The 20501-nt window shown below is 52.5% G+C and overlaps 5 protein-coding genes across 5 annotated transcripts; 2 read left to right on the top strand and 3 right to left on the bottom strand.

Moving 5' to 3' along the window:
- Nucleotides 1-1539: 1539 nt before the first annotated feature.
- N0V96_004425 (uncharacterized protein) lies at nucleotides 1540-2312 on the top strand (the record flags this gene model as incomplete). The annotated part of the gene is made up of 3 exons (XM_053188493.1): nucleotides 1540-1614; nucleotides 1665-1684; nucleotides 1757-2312. 3 exons carry the CDS (start codon nucleotides 1540-1542, stop codon nucleotides 2310-2312), a joined length of 651 nt encoding a protein of 216 aa, XP_053054455.1.
- A 1087-nt stretch (nucleotides 2313-3399) lies between these two features.
- Nucleotides 3400-6395, bottom strand: N0V96_004424 (uncharacterized protein; the record flags this gene model as incomplete). The annotated part of the gene is made up of 2 exons (XM_065757109.1): nucleotides 3400-3719; nucleotides 3809-6395. 2 exons carry the CDS (start codon nucleotides 6393-6395, stop codon nucleotides 3400-3402), a joined length of 2907 nt encoding a protein of 968 aa, XP_065614322.1.
- Nucleotides 6396-8608: 2213 nt separating this feature from the next.
- On the bottom strand, nucleotides 8609-9694 carry N0V96_004423 (uncharacterized protein; the record flags this gene model as incomplete). The annotated part of the gene is made up of 1 exon (XM_053188491.2): nucleotides 8609-9694. One exon carries the CDS (start codon nucleotides 9692-9694, stop codon nucleotides 8609-8611), a length of 1086 nt encoding a protein of 361 aa, XP_053054453.1.
- Nucleotides 9695-14123: 4429 nt separating this feature from the next.
- N0V96_004422 (uncharacterized protein) lies at nucleotides 14124-16223 on the bottom strand (the record flags this gene model as incomplete). Its single annotated transcript, XM_053188489.1, has 1 exon — nucleotides 14124-16223. The coding sequence occupies one exon, from the start codon at nucleotides 16221-16223 to the stop codon at nucleotides 14124-14126; it is 2100 nt and encodes a 699-aa protein (XP_053054451.1).
- Nucleotides 16224-18566: 2343 nt separating this feature from the next.
- On the top strand, nucleotides 18567-19579 carry N0V96_004421 (uncharacterized protein; the record flags this gene model as incomplete). The annotated part of the gene is made up of 3 exons (XM_053188488.2): nucleotides 18567-18777; nucleotides 18837-19110; nucleotides 19162-19579. 3 exons carry the CDS (start codon nucleotides 18567-18569, stop codon nucleotides 19577-19579), a joined length of 903 nt encoding a protein of 300 aa, XP_053054450.1.
- Between the last annotated feature and the right edge of the window lie 922 nt (nucleotides 19580-20501).

The following is a 20501-nucleotide window of genomic DNA, read 5'->3' as shown; positions in this document are numbered from 1 at the left end:
TGGTGCTGCGCCACTCCTGGGCCACGTCTCCCCCCGTCGTCACCCGTCGTTCAAGCCTCAACTTCTCCGATACCTCTCTGTGCCTCTCCCTTCCTCTCTCTCATCCGAGCTGCACCGCATACACTGCCCGCTGCATGCACGGCACCACAGGCCGCAAGCGCAGAGCCCAACTCCAGCCAGTGCAGCCAGCCAGCCCAGTCAGCCCCGTTGTTCATCGTCTTTCCTCCCCGTTCGCTTTCCCCACCGTCGTCCATTTGATCGCTCCGCTCCGTCTGCGACCTGTGACCAGGAGGATCCTGAAGTTTCCCACCGCCCACGCAGAAACGACAGAGACCTGGACCCTCGTCCCTTCCCCCCCGCTCATCAATCCCGAGCGAGAAAAAAAAGAAGAAAAAAAAGGCCAAAAAAGAGCGGATGCGAAAAAGGGCCCTGAATTATTATTTTTCGATTTTATTTCTTGACCTTGGCTAAGTATCACCCCTTCGTCCTCCTTTCTCTCTTCCCACATTCCTACCGATTGATCCTATTCTCCGGACCCTTTTCTCTCCGTCCTTGTTCTCAATCCTCTTTCTATCCGTACTCCGTACCGGTTCCTCAAGTTCCCTACCACACACAAAACATACCTACCCCAAAGTCACTCTTGGAAAAGATCGTCGCTGTTCTCGAACGGAACCAAAGCATCCCTCTCTGACGCAACTCCCCGCGAAAAACAGCCGCTTCTTACCCTTCCGCTCCTCTCGCAACCAACAACCATCGCCGACCCGAGCGATCAACTCCTCCCGCTCCGGCTCAACCTCGACGACATCCTCGCTATCCTCTACCGCATCGATTTCAGCAGCATCACCACCAGCATCCCTTCAGCTTTCCCCCTCGACCTCTCCGACGAGCAGTACAAAGTCCGGCCACAGGTCCGAGTCGCGCTTGAGCATGCCTTTCAGGAAGATGGCCCGTCACTTTGGTGACACTGTAAGATGATTCTTCTTGCACCCTCCTGTTCCTTCCCGTCTACGTCTTTGGACCTGGCCTAGCTTGCTCTTGCCTCGCCGCCGCCGCCGCCGCCGCCGCAGCACTGGGAAGTGCGCCCTGAAGAGGTCACAACCTCTCATCATCGCCTGCACTCCAGGTCGGACGACAGCCGCGGACGGGCAAGCACATGCCCTCTCGTCTCGTCGCTGGTCCCAAGTGCGGTCGGTGATGGTGAGGCTGGCAACGGCGGGGTAGAATGGGAGGGGCGGCCGTCCTGTTTCAGCGCAAGCGCCAGTGAACTGACCCGAATCACGTCCTAGCTCTCCCCGCAGCAACCTTACTTGTCGTGTAAGTCGCACCCTTCCTCCTCGCTCCCGATGATGCGCTGCAGCTCCCGCAGTGTCATCCTACCATCCCGTGGTGATCATGCCCCCGGCTGACAGCTTCTTTTGCATGATGCAGATCACGATATTCTCCGTACGTAAACCCTCTCACGAATGACGAGGTGCCGGGACCCTACCGAGTCCGCGTGTTCCGTCTACTAGGACCTCCGATCTAGCTACCCGGAACACGATGAGCTTACTCGTGTTGCTTGCAGTCACCTATGAAGACATCAAATCGCTCAAGAACGACTGGTTGACAGATAACGTACGACACACCTCCCTCCTTGCGCCTGCTCCTAGCTAACGACTGTATAGAACATTGCATTCTGGGAAGAGTGAGTTCCAAACACTCCAAAATCCAACCATACCACCCCTTCCGAGCCCCCCCTAACAGCCGACAATCGCAGATGGCTGGAACGCGAGGTTCTCCCAAAGTACCCCCAAGCTCGCATCATTCTCCTCCGGCCCTCAATGACCTTCCTCCTCATGAAGGAGCCCGACATGCGCCAGATCCGCTCCGCCCTCCCCGACTTCTCCAAAGTAACACACATCTTCCTCCCCATCAACGACGCCCGCAACGTCGCCCAGGCCGAGGGCGGTTCCCACTGGTCCTTACTGCTCGTCAGCGCCATCGACGGCGTCGCCTTCCACTACGACTCCCTCGGCGGCGCAAACTACGCAGAGGGCCGCCTCGCTACCCACAAAATGTCCGAGATTTTCGGCCGCCCACTCCGCTACCTCAACCTCGACGACTCCCCCCAGCAGGAGAACGGTAGCGATTGCGGCGTGTTTGTGTGCATCCTCATGCGCCACCTGCTCATCAAGCGCCTGCTTAGTGCCAACGCTCGCGAAAAGGTCAGCATGAGCATGGCCAATAAGCTGATTGACAGCCATGGCGGACGCAAGGAGATGCTCAAGATTATTGAGAGCTTGCGCAAGGAGGGCGAGCGGAGGAGATCGTAAGCGCCAATCCCTCATATTTCCCCCTCTACTGAATTTGGTCTTTTGTCTTTTCGCATCTGCGGCTTGTGGATGATGGCAGTGCCATCATCTTCTTACTGTTCTTGTACTCCCTGATCTTTGAAGCGTGAAAAACGTAAACTTGTCTTGAGGGTTCCCTGACACCCCTTCTTTCAAAAAGGAGAAGCGCATCACCGTATTCGTCAAAGACGCCGCCACGGATCGAGTAGTCGACAATAGGCACCCCCACCCTTTCTACTACCCTTACAAATTCGAACGAACGAACGACAATGAGATTGTGATTGAAAGAAATCACACTCATGTCGATGGCTTTATTTAAATGTTTCGATATACGATATCCACGAACGCATGCACAAGTGTACTTTATTCAACGACATAAGAAAGAGGGCAGGGGAATGTAAGCATCTCGTAGGGGAAGACGGGAATGATGAGCGACGCCGAGTCTACCAACACACGTCCAAGACCCCTACCGAGTGGAATCAACCGCCGAAATACGAAACGACGATTCTGCGACGACTAGAGACGGAACTGTGAGATGGTGGACGTAGAAGGGCCGACGCTGCGTGCTATCTTGGCGGGGCCATGTTGGAGTAGAAAGGTCAAGATGGGGTGGCCGTAGTAGGTTTGGCCGTAGTAGAGGAGGAAGAGAGGGGTCCTAATCAGGACAATGCAAAGGCGAGGCGTTTTGGCGTGCCAAGGTCGGATTAGTAGGCAAGAGAGATATATTTGATCTTATCCCCATTTATCTACGGCATTTCTCGTAGATTTGATTGATATATTGTATCACGCATGCATCGCCGCGAACCCTCGACGAGCATCACACTAGAAAGATTCGAACAAAGTTGGACAAGTCGCTTGAGACCCGAATGTCAAGTAAACGGAATTAGCTGTATCACGCTAGTTATGAATCCTTCTCCAAACCATTCTCTGAGCTGGACCATCAATCTATCGCTCTGCGCTCACCAACCAAAGCCCAATAGACCATCCACAAGATGGCAATCAAGTCGTTGTCTCCGACGTGCAATCGCAAGATCCTCGACCGTCTTTCCCCCTTTCATATTCACTCCCATTACCAAAAGGGGCCATCATCCTTGCGAAGCTTCTTGTTGCTCGCTTCGCGCTTGTCTTGCGCAACCCGGGCTGCCAGCTTGTTGAATCCTGCCTTTGTGATTCCGTGTAGGGCTACACCTCCGCTCATGACCGATGGGGCGACGGACGAAGGAGCATGATCGATTTCCTGAAGACGCTGACGGAATGCCAAAAGCGAAGTCGGTATATGGTTGTTCGGGATTGACGGAGCGTCCAGCAGAGATGGGACTCCCAATCCAGACTTGTCACCAATTCGCTTGTAGTCGTAGCCGACGGTTGGCAGTACGGCAGTGACGGGAACTGATCGATCATTGCCCTTCATACCAATGGACTCCGCGAAAAGTCTGGCCGAGGGGGAGCGGCGAGCGGCCGACCCCTCTTTCAGAGACTGGTCTGCGTCTCCATGAACTCCGCCGTCATCGACGATGATTTCTTGCTGTTGGCGTCTTGGTTAGCGTGATGTTCTTTCTCATCTTGCTTCTTGTTCTTGGTCCGAAGATAGGCATTCACCTTTCGTTGGTCAATCGCACCAGTGCTCTGATATATCAGGTCCGCAGTCTGCTGGGTATAAGGGTCAGTGCTGTCGATATTATAGTGCAGCCATTCCTTTTGCGACTGCTCTGTGGTGTAGGCCCAGCCAGCAGAATACCACATTTGAAAGGCACCTGATTTGGAATCTTTGCGGTGACGAACCTCTTTTCCTTGATCAGGATCGAAAGCCACGTATTCAACAGCCTCGTCCCAGTTTGCGCCTTTCTCCCAAGTAATGAGCTTCTGCCTCTCTCGGAATGCGTCGAGCTCTGCCTCTTCTTCCGGATCATTCGAGTGGGCATTCGCAAGCCATGCCTCTTGATAGCGCTGATCCTCGGCCTCGGCCTCTTCTTTGGTCTGGAAGCCGCGGGCTTTGTCTGCGGAGATGACATCGGTATTGAACGAGCGGGATGTAGGCAGGTGTCGAATCTGGAGAAGATCATCGAGCGAGGCATCGCACGGGTCCGGGCAGAAGATGACATCGTGCCCCTCGGGCGAACCGCTGTAAAGAGGGGATCCAATGATACACTTATGAACAAGCACAGCTAACTCGATGCTGGAGAATGAGATCTGAAAGCTTTTATCGTCGGCGTACGCAAAGTGCGTAATGACTTCGGCAAAGGTAGACGCCAGCCCAGCTCTCTTGAAAATCATGTGTAGATCCTTAACGGGGAATCCGTTGACTGCCAGACAACGAGTATTTCCCTCGCGAATCATGGTGAGAATCGAGTCCTTGAGAGGAAATGAGTCTGTGTTGGGCATGCTGATGCGGACTTGAACCGAGTTACCATCAGCCATTATGAATCCGAATTCGCGACCGTGGTCCAGGCTGTATTTGTAAAACGACTTAGCATCCTCTGGAGAGGTGAACTCAATGTACGCATGGTTGATGCGATTATCACTAGTTCCCATCGGCATCGCGTGGGCCTTGAGAATTCGACCGCCTCGGATGTGCTCAAGGATGCGCTGGACGTGAACCTCATCGGGAAGTCCAGTCATGATGATCGTCCTGGAAGACACATCTGGTACGCCATTGTCGGTCGTTAGCTTCTGAACAGCCTCATTTCGTATATAACGAAGTCCGTATTTCAACATACCCGGCACCGCTGAAGGGTGACGACTTCCAATGGTACGCTGGTGTGTCTGCAGCGCACGCTCCTTCTGGAATGGACTGTCCCAGATGTTATTGCTGTCATCGCTCCAGTCGAGAACAGTCACATTATCGGCCGGGCGGGGTGCAATCTCGATGTTCTGGTTGTCAAGGTGTTCAATGAGGGGAGTAGGATGCTGCTTTTTAGCCAAAGCGTCGGTCGTGACGAGGGCTTCCTTGAAGGAGTAGGGGAAATCGGGCTTCGGGGAAGTTGCCTGGTCGGCTCGATCAACGGCCTGGGGCTTGGAAGGTGTCTGGAGAGCTGGAAAATGGTCCTCAAATGATATCAAAGGCTCGTCATTGATGCCAAGAACCGTCGGGAGACCGGCATTCGTGGTTGCGACGTTATCTGGAGAGACTCCAATGGCTGCGAAAGCTTCTGTAACCTCTGGATGATCAGTGATGAAGGATCGCATGAAAGCCTCGTACATTTTGGCCCGCTCAACAGCGTTGAGAAGGGAGTTCTGCATGGCCTGGAGCTGAGCAACGAGAGGTGCATTATTTGCGACGGCTCCTGCATACTTCGCCTTGTACTCTGTGAGCTGCTCTTGACTGTGGTGGAGATCGTCTTGGAGTTTGCTCAATGCTTCTTGATCCTTGCTGCTTCGCTCATTTTGTTCAACAGAGTATGCCTGCGCCCTGCATCTGAGAAGGTTGGCCTCCTTGATCTCATCCTTGAGCTTGGTGATTGTGACTTGGTCCAAGTTTGCTTGATGCTTCAGCGATTCGTTGACATATTCGAGGCCCTCATTCTCGCTTTTGAGGGCTTTGTGATCAGTCTCAAGCCGATTGAGACGAGACTTCATAGCATGGAGGTCATCTCCCGTGTCCAAGCTTTGGCGAGCATCTGAGTAGGATGAGAACGACTGGTTCGACGACAAAGGGTCTCGGTTCGTGCTGCTGGGAGTAAATTCGGCCGATGATGGGTTCAGAGGCTTGCGACCAGGAACGAAAGGCTCGATCGGGGAAGGTCTGTTCCCACGAGGCGGAATCGCGGTCTCTTGGGAATCGCCCTGCTTAATGATAGCGACACTCGTGATCGTCTGGGCATAATTGATGTCAGAGACAGTAGCTTCCACATCCTTGAGGTCCTCGAAGTCGTCGCCGAAATCAATGAGCTTCTCCGAGTTCGACTGGGGAAGGATCGGACGAGCAGGGGCGGGTGGGCTTCCAGCGTCGCTTTTGTCATCATTAAAGCCATTGTCAGTCGACGCGTAGACGCTCTCTTCACCGTCATTATTCTCCTCCTGCTTTATAACACGGCCGGGGAAACGGGGGTCGTATGTGTCAGCCATTTTGGCCGTCGTGGCGTTGTGCTGCTGGCGAAAGGGGTCCAGAGGATCTATCGAGGGCCAGGAGCTTTCGGCTGATTCTGTTAGAGAACTGTAAACGCGAGGTGTTAACGAATGGACTGGCGACGCTTTTCTTCAAAAGAGATAAATTCGAGATATGAATGATGAAGATGATGCGGGAGCGAAGATAGGAAGTGCTGGCTGTATTTGATTCTTGTAGCGATTTAATTGGAAACGACGATTGAAAGTACCGCTTACTCTGCCAACCTTTGACGGCCGGGTCCTCGAAAGTGGTGATGTAGAAGGGGAAAGATGAAGGGCCAAGTCAGAAAGTGAAGGGAGGAACTTTTGAGGCCCCCGGTGCTCTCCACCCCGAGAAAGTCAGGAGCGGCCCTTGACGCCGAAGGAAAGCGCCATTCGTGAGATTATGCAGCTAAGGCAGGTGCGCAAGAGGGTCGGGAAGTAGGGAAGGTTCTTGGGGCGGTGAGCAAGCGATGCTAAAACATATCATGACTTACCTAGCTGAGTCTGAAAATACTTTGGCTGTCTTGACCCAAAGAAGTCAGGGGTTGAAGTAGACAGAGAAATCACCCTGGGGTGGTTTCTGTCGTTCAGTGTTGCTGCTACCTGTCGGGGAGATAGAGGATGTTGAAGATTGACCTAGATGATCTTGTTTCGTTGCCGATAACTAGCTCATAGAAGGCTTGTTCTATAAGAGCCAAGGCGCGCCGATGCTAATGTCAACGACGCCGAAAAACAAGGCGGAATCTCCGTCTCTATGTCTATGCTGCTGTATTGTTGTGCGGTTGTTCTATAGAATCGAGGCCAAGACTCAGAAGCAGACTTGGTCTGGGAGAAGAGAAGAGAGGTGCTTCAGGTGAAAGACTCTAGACGGCCTGAGATATGTTAATGATGCTGAATGCCGATTTCAAGGGTGAATGAGGCTCTTGCCTGGACGACATACCTGAGTACTCCGAAATGGAGAAGCAAGGATATTAAGGCAAGTGAAAGTGCTGTCTCTGAGTGTTGATGTGTAGGTAGGAGGAAGAAGACCCCAAGGAGAGGCTGGAGGAAGAGATTCCCTCTCTTTTAGACTCCACTCAGAGGTAGACTCAGTAGAGATGGAGCTACCGCGGAGCTAATCGCGGAGCCAAGGGGAAAGTCGAGAAGTACGAGGCGGCGAGGAGGTTGGTGGTAAGAAAAGGGCGAAGTTGGAAAGGAGAGTAAAGGAAGAAGCCCCCTTCTCATCTAGATCCTCTCTAGATGCCAGAAAGAAGAGAGAAGCTGCTGAGGAACAGGAAGAGGGGGAGGTAAGGGAGAAGAGGTAGGTGAGGGTGAGGAAAAGAAAAGAAAGAGAAGAAGAGGATTGGTGAGCTGAGAAAAGGATCTGACGTTTACAACCCTAAGGGCAGCCTTGCAGCCGGAGACGGGAACTGAGGCCATGCGGGGACACTGGTAGACGGAAAAGCTCTAAAGATCAACTTCGAGAGCGAATGCCAGACGGGGACTTCACATGGGGGAAGTTGGATTCCATTGCTCAGAGACCACCGGGACTAGACCAGACATATCAGAGCAAGCAGTCACAGACTGGAAGGGTTTCCTAAGAGGGGAAGGGGCTGTTCTCATCATCGAATGTGGTACGGTTGGGTGCAGACGATCCCAAAGAATTGTGAATACTACTAGCTACTGGTTTTTGAATGTCACAGATGAGCTCGAGCAGGCTATTCTTCATGGCAAGACAAGTCATCATGAAGGAAAGTAAGATATGAGCGAATGTAACGAGGTAAAGTTCCTATGAGAGGACTCTGGTCTCAATTCATTGTGACTTGAGGTACGATTTGAAGGTGATCCAGTGAAGGAGATCAAGTGAAAGAAATCAAGTGAAGTGAAGTGAGTGCGTGTAGTTTGAAGTGAACTTGTTACAAAGGCTCCAAGAACTTATAACAGCATCACCGGAATTGATGATGTATATTGATGGAAGAGTCATTTGAAATGAAGTAAACACTTCGCAATACTTCGGTGGGGGGGGGGACAAATATGACCATGTGTATCGGAAAGCATCGTCTGAAATCTGGTATCTTTCAAATTTTGGAAAAGGAAACTGACGCTACGCAAAGAAAGGGGGTATACATGCTAGCCCAACGCCGCGCTCCAATAACTCGATGGCCAAGGGGAACCCTCCAACCTCCCCTCCTGGTACTCGTTGATTAATTGTCTTATGCTTCAACGACGAAATCCCGAACCATGTTGAGAAACCTCTCCCGGTACTCCGTAGGGTTGGCAGTGATGCTCATGGGGCCGTGGCCGGCGATTACATTGTATGACTTGACCAGCCCAGTCATGGCCTTCGCGCGGAACTTGTGCTTGGCCCAGAAGAAGTCGAGGACAATCATGCGGTAGGTCCAGTTGCCATCGGCGTCCGTCAGGCCGGTGCGCCAGGGAGGTGCATCGGATTGGATTGTGGGTACGTCGCGGGCTTCATCGAGCACGTTGGGACCGGGGAAGCGCACCATGAAGAGAGAGTAGTCGACGGCGTTATTTTCGGCCAGGAGCTGGGTGTCGGCTTCGAGAAGCTCGAGCAGCTCCTTCTTCTGGGCAGGTGTGACGCGGACCTTGTCTTCGAATTCGTCAATCAACCGCTCCTTGACACTCTGTGGTGCTAGGTTCCCGTTGGCGATGTCCCGTTCGGGGAAGAAGTAATCGTTCGGCTTGAGGTCGTACGTCTCCCACTGGTTCCTGCGATGATCGGTCTCCTCTTCCTTCTTGCCGAACATCAGGTTCTCCATGATGATGTGGTGCGTCGGCGCCATGCCGAGAATGCCACCGAGCGTCGCTTTCGCGGTGTACGCCATGTCGGTGATGCGAACCAACAAGCTGTGGGGGTGCGTCTTCATATGCGCGACGTAGGCGTCAAACAAGTCGTGGGTGAAGAACTCGTGCTCAAACCGGCGTGGTAGCGACTTGATAAGGAACTTCCCATCGGCCGTCGTGAAGAAGGTCGAGCCGCTGTATCCCAGATCCCCGACAGGCACGAGATCGGATTCGCGGCCCTTGCCCTTAGCTGCCTTCTTTGCGAGGTGGAAGGAGTTCGTATACTCGTCTTCATCGAATTGCCAGACATTGTGTCGGAGTTCGAGGAAGTCGGCGGCGCGATATCGGGCGAGAGGGAGATGGAAGACTGAGAGGAAGGAGGTGAAGACGCGAAAGATGCGTTTTTTGAGGCTTGGTTTGTCGGAGTTGCTGGAGTCGCCTGAGATGGCTGCTAGGATCGAGGACGAGATGGAGGTGCTCCGAATCTGCATGGTGGCGGCTGAAGGCCAAAGGGCCCAGGTAGGTCTATGATATCCCGCTCGTGGCAGTGCAAGGTGTCTGTAGGGGAAATTTCTTGAGAAGGAAAATTATACGTAGTAGGCCACCGTTAGGAAAAGAAGTTGAAAGATACCTTGCCTTACGTGCGAAGGGATGGGGGAGCTTGACGGGAGCTTGTCTTAGACCGCTATGGTGGGGAGCTATTGACGTCACTTTACTGGGGAGGGCACATGTGCCCGCCAAAAACCACAACCAACTGGAGCAAACGTTCCTAATCAGCAATGCGGCAACCAATGAATCCATGAACCAAGGTATACACGCAGGAGTATACATGGAGCTTTTGGTCCAAAGTTCTCCATAAGGCAGTCAGAAAGCTAAAGGGAGAAGAAAGGAATACTGCCTTGATTTTCCCAGCTGCTGCACCCCTCTTATAACTGATACCACTAGTAGTATTATTAGAATATATTAGGCTTTTGAATAGTATTCTCGGAGGAAAAGATGAAGAGTAAGAAGTTAGGGGGATAGTAATATCATCAACAAAGAAAAAGTAGTGATGGAATGAGTTGCGGTAGTAATGATAGGAATGATAGGAATATGAGCATCAGTAGTAGTGTCGGCAGTAGGAGGGGGCGCAGGAGTAGTAGAAATTGAGACAAGGTCCCGAGCAGTAAACTATTTTGGTACCTGCTGAAATGGCTCTTGGTCCAGTCCGCTCCGGTGAAGGCGCAGAAATATGTTCCAAGTTGAAAGTCGCTTCTTCTACCATTATAGCTAATGAGTAATGGCTGTCCCCAGAGTTGTCATATCCTGGAAGTTGTATCTTTCCAAAGACGGATCTTGGCCAGCAGCTTGCATTACGAACTATATTGAATCGAACTCATAGACCCAGTCAACTTCTCTCCAGCAACGAGGAGGCCACTAAAGTAAGTCTCTTGAGCTTCGGAACACTCCTGGATTGTCCGATTTAGTTCAGCTAAAGCTATGAAGGTTGCAAAGGCCTCACTGAGGGAGGAAACTTGCATTCAGCCCCTGTTACATGGGTTGGAAGAGCTTCACGATACGCCATTCGCCCACCCGTCTACCCACTCATCATTGGCCAATGATGTCCAAAGTCCCGCGACCCCGCAGCCTCTGGAGTCTGATGAACTCCTCTGACGGCTGCCTGGCTCTGTTATCCATTCGCTCACTTGCAATGCAAGACATCATCTGACAACTTGAAGACCCAACCATGAGCAAAAAATGCCACAAGCATGTCTACACCTTAGACGGCAGGGACGGTAGCCGCCTGAAAGATTGCAATTTTTGTTCAGATGGCAGGAAACCCATTCCCAGTCTTCGTCTTTGCAATGGCTGCCAGCCCTGGAATGATTTCTTCCATGTTGTCTTCTGCCACTACGCTTCACGAGACGTGGACGTCTCAGCTTTCGATCCCGACTTTGATGAATCAGAGTCTGCCTCCTACGGCTTCCAGTCTCTGACCTTTCGATCGTTGAGGAACACCGCCGATAACCCAGAGTGTATGATATGCAGCTTCATCGGCTCCGAGCTGAGCACCGTAGCTGGCGCCGGCGATGACACTAAGTTCGCAGTATGTGGGCTCTTCCCAAGTCGTAGGACGGACCCAAGCTCTCGTACCCTCATATACAACAGGGCACATGAGACTTCGCCCTTTGCAGAGAGCTGCGCCTTGGCTATCTGCATTTCGGGGCTTACACCGCCAGCTGGCAATAAAATAAATCACGCCTACCGGCCCGTGGTCCTGGGGATTAGACTTCAGTATGGGACTAAAGACGGAAACCAGCTTGTGCTGGCAGAGCCCTGGGATCGGCGATACATCAACGTCAGCCTCCTCCTCCACAGCTGGTTGGCGGGCTGCCAGGCCTACCACGGATCCAAATGTAACGAACCCTTGACAGAATCAAAACTTCCCGTAGGGTTCCGCGTCATCGACACTAAACGCAGACGCATTATCCAGCCAAAATCCATTGCTCCTTTTGTGGCATTGAGTTATACATGGCGGCTTGCAACTGCTTCAGTGGATCGGGACCTTCACTTGACAATGACGAACGCAGAGAAGTTGAAACGAACAGATTCTCTTGTACCTGAACTGCTGCCAGAAGTAGTTGGGGACGCAATCCACTTATGTAGGAACATGAGACAGCAATACCTTTGGGTTGATCGCTTGTGCATCCTGCAAGACAATGAAGATCTCAAGATGGCACAGATCAACGCTATGAATGACATTTATCAACTCGCAGAATTTACCATTGTTGCAGCTGCGAATGGTGTTGGTGCTGGGTTACCTGGACTTACTACGCGGCCCAACATTTCCACCCATAAGAACCACTGTTGGCAGTTCATCAAACATGTGCCCAAAGCAGTTGAGGGCACAAAATCGGACGGGAGCTCTGCCATGGACCACGCCGTTGTCGGCATAGCCCCTCTCAGCGAGAACCAGGTTATCAGCTCCAGCGAATGGAACTCGAGAGCGTGGACATTCCAGGAGAAGTTGCTCTCCCGGCGACACATCTTCTTCAGCTCCGGGCACGTCTATTTCAGTTGCTTCCACGAGGGTTCTGAGCTTCATAGATATCCGGACATCAAGCACTATCGACCACAGGGCGAATCAGAGACTCCCGGTGTCACTATGGTAGGTCAAGACTGGGGTGGAAGAGGTTTCGAAAAGGGCCTACGATCCGACCAGTACAGCGATGACGGGGTTCTCGGTTTTTACCCGCTTCTCGTGGACCAGTACACCAAACGCACACTCGGCCGCCGAGAAGACGTGCTGAGCGCCTTTGCCGGCGTCGGAAATGTTGTCGCTGCCCGGGCTGAAACGCAGATGCTGCTAGGCCTTCCGGAGAGGTACTTGGCACACAGCCTCCTGTGGTCATTTTGCTCTCCTCTGGGCGTTACATATCGCACGATCGAAGGGCTGAGACTTCCATCTTGGACCTGGGCTACTCGGCAGGGCTCTGTCATCTATCAACGATCCCTCGGAGGCAGAATTGACGGCGACTGGTTGGACCCGATGTACCAGATTCACTTTGGGCATCTCGTCTCCTTCTTTTACTGTGACCCAGTGTCAACTAGCCCCTCTAGGCTCAGAAACATATGTGAAGGCAAGGTCTGGTTTCCAGAAGATCGAATCGATGATTCTGTGCGGCAGGAAGACTTCCAGCGAGACCTTGAAGCCTTCTTTCAACCCAGGGGAGAGCTTAGTCAGGTGGCTGAGTACAAGGACCCTCGACAAGAGGCATCTTGGATCTCCGTGGCTGACATGTGGGAACGGTCTCCGCACAGTCCTATGGCAGCTCGCCACCACACCGAGCTTGACAGCAAGACGAAAGCCAGGGCTGAAGAATACCCTCGTTGTCTGGTTTTCAACACCACAGTTGCCAGAGTGCGGATAGGGTCCTATCTTCGCGGGGACGATAACGGGGTTCAGCTTACTATCTATGGCAACGATGGTGCAAAGATAGGAGCGACTGCGCCGATGCATAAGCAGTGGGCGTTGAAATGTCTGAGCATGGGATCTAGCCACTACATGGTGGTCGTCGCCGCTGGCCTCAAATTTCCTGGAACCTGGGAGCATAATGCCATGTTTGCGGAAAGCCAAGGGTTCGGGTTCTATGTCCTCATCACATCTCGCACGAGCGGGCTCTACTCTCGTCTTGGGATCGGCTTTATTTCCTTGGATGGATGGGCCTCTGTTGAACCCATCTGGGAGCCAGTAATTTTAGTATAATAGAGCGAATCAGTCTTACCCGGGAGAGGTTTATCAGTTCGCACGGAGGTAGCTAAGGTTCGACCTGGAGTAACAAGGAGAAGAGTCGAGATCTGCGCCGCTAGGTATCAGTATCATGGAAGCATGGAAGCCAAGATTTCAGACGAAATTGATGCATTTATTGTTGAACAGAAGTAGAGAGTCAGTCAAAATCGAGTCAATCAAAGTGGGAAAGTTAAAAGAAAAAGGAGCGGCGGAGTGGTCGATTTAGTTGATTGTCTGGAAAGCTGGCGGGATCGTCGCTACGCCCCGAGCCCAGCCGGCCCATCTCAATTCAGGCGGAGGTGCTGCTGCTTTTGGGCTCGCCCCCAATTACGGAGAAAGGAAAATGAATGGCTCGCTGCCTTGTCCGGACTGGTTGGAATATACGGCTGCCATAATACGTGAGTCGCCGAGTTACTCGCTCGACCTCCAGATGATGCACCTGAAACCTAATGCCCTGACATAACCAGATCTCCAAAGTCACAGTTGCTCATGGCAGAAGAGGAAAGCCCACAGCCGTTGCAGGTACCTAGTGCTAAGTGAAATCTTCCATTCTTCCAGATTCTATTCATCTGCGTTGCGCTAGTAATTCTACAATCAAAACATTTAACCACGCCGTATAACATTTATAGTCTCCCGTCTAGTGAGATCATTTACAACTTGCTTCTCAGGTCCTTTCTCTCGTCCTTCTTGAACAGCACCTTGCTGTTGGGGTAGGGGTCAAACACGACGCTGTTGAGCGGGTTGTCCTCACTGGCGCGCTTGAACATGTCCTCGTACACCTTGCCATCGTAGCGACCCAGACTGCTGTCCAGGACCCAGTCGTCAAACTTCCAGGCATCGACCAGACGGACTGCGTGGGGACGGATCTCCTCCAAGAGGGTCATGACGGCCTTTGTTCTCGCCAGAGTGATCTGGCGGACGGTGACCGCGGCAGAGCTGTAGAACTCGCTGGCTTCCTGCTCGAGGGTGTTCAGAGCATACAGTCTGAAGAGCTTGTGCAGCAGACCGACGGTATCCTTGTCGAGCTGCTCGGTGGTGGCCTTGTCGTTGAGAGCCTGGTGGAAGTTCTTGACGACCATGTACTGTGCGTGTGCGGTGCTGAGACGCCAGAAGTCAACGAGAAGGCTGTTCCAGGACTGCTTGTCCTCGTCCCTGTGGCGGAGAGCCTCAAAGGTGAGGAAGGACACGCGCCAGGCAAAGGCAGCGACGAGGTCCTCGTCGGAGCCGAGCACGTCAAAGGCGGCGCCGATGTCGCGGCGGCGGAGGAACTCGGAGAGAATGCGAGTGGTGTCGTTGTTGCCGGCCTTGCCCTTGAGAACGGAGCGAGCAGACTTCAACAGGTAGCGGGATACTTGCTGGGTGAGCATGTAGTTGTCGCCTTCCCAGGTCAGGGTCGGCAGGTAGTCGGCGTACCAGGAACCGATACCGCTGAAGGAGGAGTATCCGTGACCTCCACAAGCGCGGCGGCAGATCTCGAGACCCTCACCTGCGACGGTTGAGCCGTAGGCCTTGAGAGCACAGGAGGTGGCATGGAGATCGGCGAGGAGGTCGGTACCAGGGTTCAGCTCCTCGGGGCCGGGGTTTCTGGTACCGTCACTGAGCTTGCCAACGTCACCCTTCATGCGCTTCTGGTTCTCATTGTAGAGGTTGATCATACCCCGACCAGTGAAGTGGAGGGCGAAGGTGGCTGCGAGGAGGGGCAGCAGACGGATCTGCACCATAGTGTAGTTGAGAACTTGGTTTTCACCAGGCTCACCGGCCGGCGCATCGCGGTCCTGGAATTGCCGGCGGACAGCGCAGTAGCGGGTGGCGATAGTGACGCCCTTAGCCAGGACGGAGCCAGACTGCAGGACAATGTTGGATCGCACCCACGTGAGGGTTCCGTAGATGAGAGAGGGGTTCGCAGGACGGATGTACTTGCTCGTGTTCGGGTCGATGGACGAGAATCGGGCGAGCATGTGGTTGTGCGGAATCTTGACGTTGTTCAACAGCAAAAAGCCGTTGTCCATGGTGTTGTAGCCGAACTTGGGGCCGATATCGCCGACATGGACGTTGGGGAGAGGCTCGTGAGTCTTCTTGTCGCGGATCGGCACGACGAAGGGGTGGGGGCCAATCTTCTTGCCGTTGAGGATCAGCTGGGCCATGACGACGGCGTGGGTAGCCGTCTTGCCCAAGGAACCGATCCACCACTTTGAGGCCGTGAGGTGAGGCGAGTGCAGAACGAAGCTCTTGTCAGATGGGTCCCACGTTGCCGTGGTCTCGAGGCCACGAACGTTGGAGCCGTGGCCAAGCTCGGTCTGGGCGTAACATCCGAGGATCTCGTAGTTCTCGGCGGGCTTGAGGAAGAGCTCATGCTGCTCGGGAGTACCCTGCTCGCGAAGCGTAACGAGGAACATACTGGCGTGGAGGCCATACGGTGTCGGCTCAGCAATCAGGTCGTTGGCAACGATGTAGTCTTGCTGAGACCAGTTGTGCTCCTTGGTCAACTGGAACAGTCTCTTGCCTCTCGCCAGCGCAGCCTCGATACGGGCATTTCGGCCGCGGAAGTAGTTCTGGGTCTTGTCAAAGACAGGCTCCTTCTTCAGGATGTTTAGTATCCTCTCGCTGCGCTCGAGAGCCTCATTTGTGAACATGAACGACGCGAGCTGGTCGACGTTGAGGTTGGACTTTCCGCGCTCTTGAGCGAGGAGCTCAGTGCCCTGCGGGCCAGACGGCTGGAGGGCCTTGACCCAATCCGGGGTATTCGGCATCGTGTCTTTTGTGTGTGGGGATGGTAGGCTGGGGTAAGTGAAGGACTGGGGAACTTTGTCTGGAGAAATGGAGGCTGCAGATGGGATTTTGTAGGATATGCTGCTCTTGAGTCGTGAGCTGTGCGCTGTCCAGATCTAATCTAATCGAGGTTTCGAGAGTTCCGACTCGGAGAGCAGCTATGATGCTTTGATGGGCAGTGCCTCGGCAATTACTATATCTAGTTAGACTATAACTCTTGGTTCGCGTCGAAACTCCACAAAAAGGCTGTCTGGAAACCCCTTATTCAACCAGGCAGCCCACCAAAACCCAAAGATGCCAGCTCCCGATCATCGGACATGCTCGGCGCCGACTCCGACTCCCGAGGGTGAGGGCCCCCCCCTAGCCGATTTCCCTCGGTTGGTTTTCTTCAGTGCCGGGTGACCGCTTCTAGACCTCCGGGACACGCGGGGTTTACCTCATCTCACCATCCATCACTGTTACGCGTGCTTCATGACACCAGCTCACGGTCCAAAAGCATGGGATGACAATTGATGATGAGGACAATTGTGAGATCGCGCATGTTAGTTTTCACCGACGTTTCGCGACGGACCTAGCTACCTAAGTATCCGGAAAAGAGTTTCGTTGACACTGCCAAGTGGGCGCAGGGAGCGACGATATTCAAGTATCATAGCTCAATGCAACTTTGAGGCATCACGTTCTAGTTATCGTTCGAGGGTCACAAACCTTATTTCTGATAGTTCAGCTTTCACAAGCTAGAAATTCAGAAGAAGCTTTGTCAACCACAGAGGTCCCCGCCGCCAGTCGCCACCCGGTGAAGACATGGATTCATCCTAAGTTGAAATGAACATCTAAAGCTCTCGGAACCCTATCTAAGTCCAAATTGCATCTCTTCTTAGAGCGGCATTGCCCTCCACGAAGAAGAAGTCTCGACCCGCAGATACTCAACCATTCCAACCGGATTCTATCCATGTCTGGGGCGCTTGGATGATGGATCCAGATAGTCGGATCTTGATCCCTGCCACAACAAATGATGCGTCATCCAGCACCAACACCTGACAGATCCACCGGACCCTTGGCGGAACCAAGCGCACGAGAAACATGTGAAATTGTTTGCTTGAGTCGTGCCATTGGGGATGTTCTTGGAATAGCTATCTTCCTTGTGTCGACACGGTTTGATCATCCGATGGAGCGCAAAGAGTGCCATGGTGCATATTGGCAAGGCTATGCGGCTCATGGAAGAATTGTTTATGCACACGTAAGATGCCCACCATCTATCTTGGTTGACAGAAAACCAACCATCCTTTAGTGCCAATGTCGCCACTCCCGATGGTGAGCCATGCAGAAGATTTCCATAATCCCGAAACTCCGAATGGATGGCCATTTAAGAGTCTGAGACCCTGAGAGTAAGTAAACCGTGAGGAGCATTCGTGATTGGTCCATGGTATGGGCACCGTGTTTGCGCTTAAGCGGCACGTTCATGTTGGTGCACTGTACGACGAGTTTGCTTGAGACAAATGAGCAAACATTGGCAACCAACATGGAGTTGATGGAGTCAAAATGAACGAATCAATAATACCAGCTAAAGCCAAGAGCACACGTATGTATCTCCGGCCCCAACATCTTTCAGCTTCTGCAGTGACGCCTCAGTGCGCACTATCAACGTGCGAAACATTCCACTCTCAGCCTCGATAACTCCATCTAATTCCGGAGATGGGATTATGTTTGCTACCCCCACAACTAGTCAGTCCCTGTGGCGTCACGATCCTTGTAAAGATCAGTTGTTCGTTGGCTGAAGAAAATGGCTAAGCTGTCAGATTCACCGGGAAGGACCGTCATTGGACGACGTGACGACCGGGAGGGTTTCTAAGACCATCTACTATGGCAACAAACACGATGGTTGCTTCGTCGGTGGCTCCTGTCTAAATTTCATAAGGCCCTTGCATGATGGAATATCGCCGAGACCTCAACACAGGATGTGAGATCAAGGTGCATTTCCGGTTCCTCGTCGCTTGACCGCCGGGTAGGCAGCCTGATGTGGCCTCCGTTATCCTGACCCTTCGGGAATTGAGCCTCAGAAGTCCGGAGGAGACGGTACGACTAGATCTCCTGGGTCTTATTCAAGAGACAGATTGACATGAAACTCTTTTCACATAAAAGGGCCAGATTTTCCTGCGATGCTTGGAAGCAGACTGTACTGAGCCATTGCAAAAACACCCATTGCGAACTATCTCCTCAAGCTTCTACACCTTTTAGCCCATCTTATAATGCCTTCCAGACTCGATATGGCTATCACAGAGACCCCAATGGCTAGACGCAAGAACAACGACCCTCCGCGTTCCCATATGGTGGGACGACTTCACCCGTCTGGGTTGAGGATCACCATGGAGGTCAACAACTACTTCCTCAACAACTGGCCTTTTCCTGACGAGCGAACCAAGCTCCAATTTGTTGCTGAAGGACTCCCGACTTGGCACTTGTGCCAGTATCCGACGGCCCGCGAGGACCGGGTCGGTGCAGCTTGTCGCTTCATGGTCATGCTCTTCCTTGTTGATGGTACGTGAAACTCCCTTGTGCCCATGGCCAGAGCAGGGTCTGACTCTTTGAATCTTTAGACTTGCTAGAGCACCTTTCTCTAAAGGAGGGCTCATCATACAATGAACGATTGATCTCTATCGTCAAGGGCGAGACGGCGCCAGCCCAAGATTCGCCAATTGAGAAGATGGTATTGAATATCTGGGAAGATATGAGATCCATCGACAAGAAGCTCTCAGATGACATCGAAGGGCCTACTTTCGCCTTTTGGCGATCTCAAAATGACAAGGATCGCCTGGCCAAGAAGAGCGTAGCAGAGTACCTCAAATATCGAGAGCTGGACGTCGCTTCTGCGTAAGTCTCATGATGGTTCGTCTCAAGCTTCGATGACCTGACCTTTCACAGCGTGCTTCTAGCTACTCAGCGCTTCCAAGACGCAATCTACCTCAGCGAGGAAGAGCTCGCCTCAGTTGCCGACCTAGAGCTCAACTACACGCACCACATCTCCGTCATCAACGATGTCATGAGCTGGGACAAGGAACTTCGAGCTTCCAAAGATATTGCGGCTGAAGGGTCCATCGTCAGCAATATTGTACAAACTCTGGCTGATGAGAGTGGCCTTGACTATGATGGCGCGAAGCGAATCTGCTGGGTCATGATTCGGGAGTGGGAGAGACAGCACGATGTCATGGTCCAGCAGAGACTTCAAGAAGGCTGTTCAGATGCATTGAAGACTTACATGGAGGGGATCGAACTTCAGATGGGTGGTAATGAGTTATGGAGCCGAACTACGCACCGCTATAACGCCCCTCACCTGAAGTAGATCTACTTCAAGACACTTTTTCTTAAGTCAGACAAGGCAGCTTGCACTTCATAGTTATCAATACACGATGTACTTGAAATGGGTTATCCGTGGCTAGAATCTGTTCGGAAGCGGATGTTCAATTCATGTAAGGTCTCTCCACGAATCAAAGCCTTCGGAGGCCGCTCACGGCTGAAGTAGGAATTCTATGTCTCCACAACTTGTAGCTTTTGCAGAAGATCCAACACTTTTGGAATGGATTCAATGACACCTTGACATGGGAAAACATAGGTGTGTCATTCATCATAAATTCTGGTAAATGTCAACGCACCTTAGACGTCGTCCGGCAGCAGCAACAGCTCGCTGCATCATCCGGTTGATGACCTTCGTGCCAAGACTATCTTGGCGATGCCAAGATATGTTGGGTCCCGTCAAATTCGACGTCGTCCATCTCATAGACTACAACTGCTCTAGCCGATAATTCGATAGCTAGATGGGGCTCTTCAATTGTTGTCGATCTTATTCCTTCTGTAATTCTTAGTACCGAACGGTTGGAAGCCGAGAGACTTCGGCAATCTGAAGCCGAAAAGCCACTCCTCGTGTTCGGATGGCCGGCATCATACCTGCGCGGAGGTGAAGGTACAAGGTTGCCCGCATATGCTCACAAGAACAATGCGACCTTCTTTCAGGGGAACGTCTGTCAGATTACGTACTAAGTATCCGTTGTGATTAGTGAGGTACGAACCCGCCTCGCGCTTCATGGTGCAATGACTTTTGCTTGACAGGGACCATTCTCAAACTCATTACGAGAGCAGACTTGAAGACACAAAGTCGAAAGATGCAGAATTTTTGCATACAATCATATTGCGGGTCATTCAAATCTCGTGATATCTCTCCTTTCCACCTCATTCACTCATACTTGCGCTCTTCCCACGGGAAAAAT

This window comes from Colletotrichum fioriniae (assembly GCF_027942845.1).
Source record: "Colletotrichum fioriniae strain IMI 355084 chromosome Unknown scaffold_4, whole genome shotgun sequence".
NCBI lineage: Eukaryota > Fungi > Ascomycota > Sordariomycetes > Glomerellales > Glomerellaceae > Colletotrichum > Colletotrichum fioriniae.
Note: the sequence above shows the minus strand (reverse complement) of the source record. Positions and strands in the feature narration are given on the sequence as shown.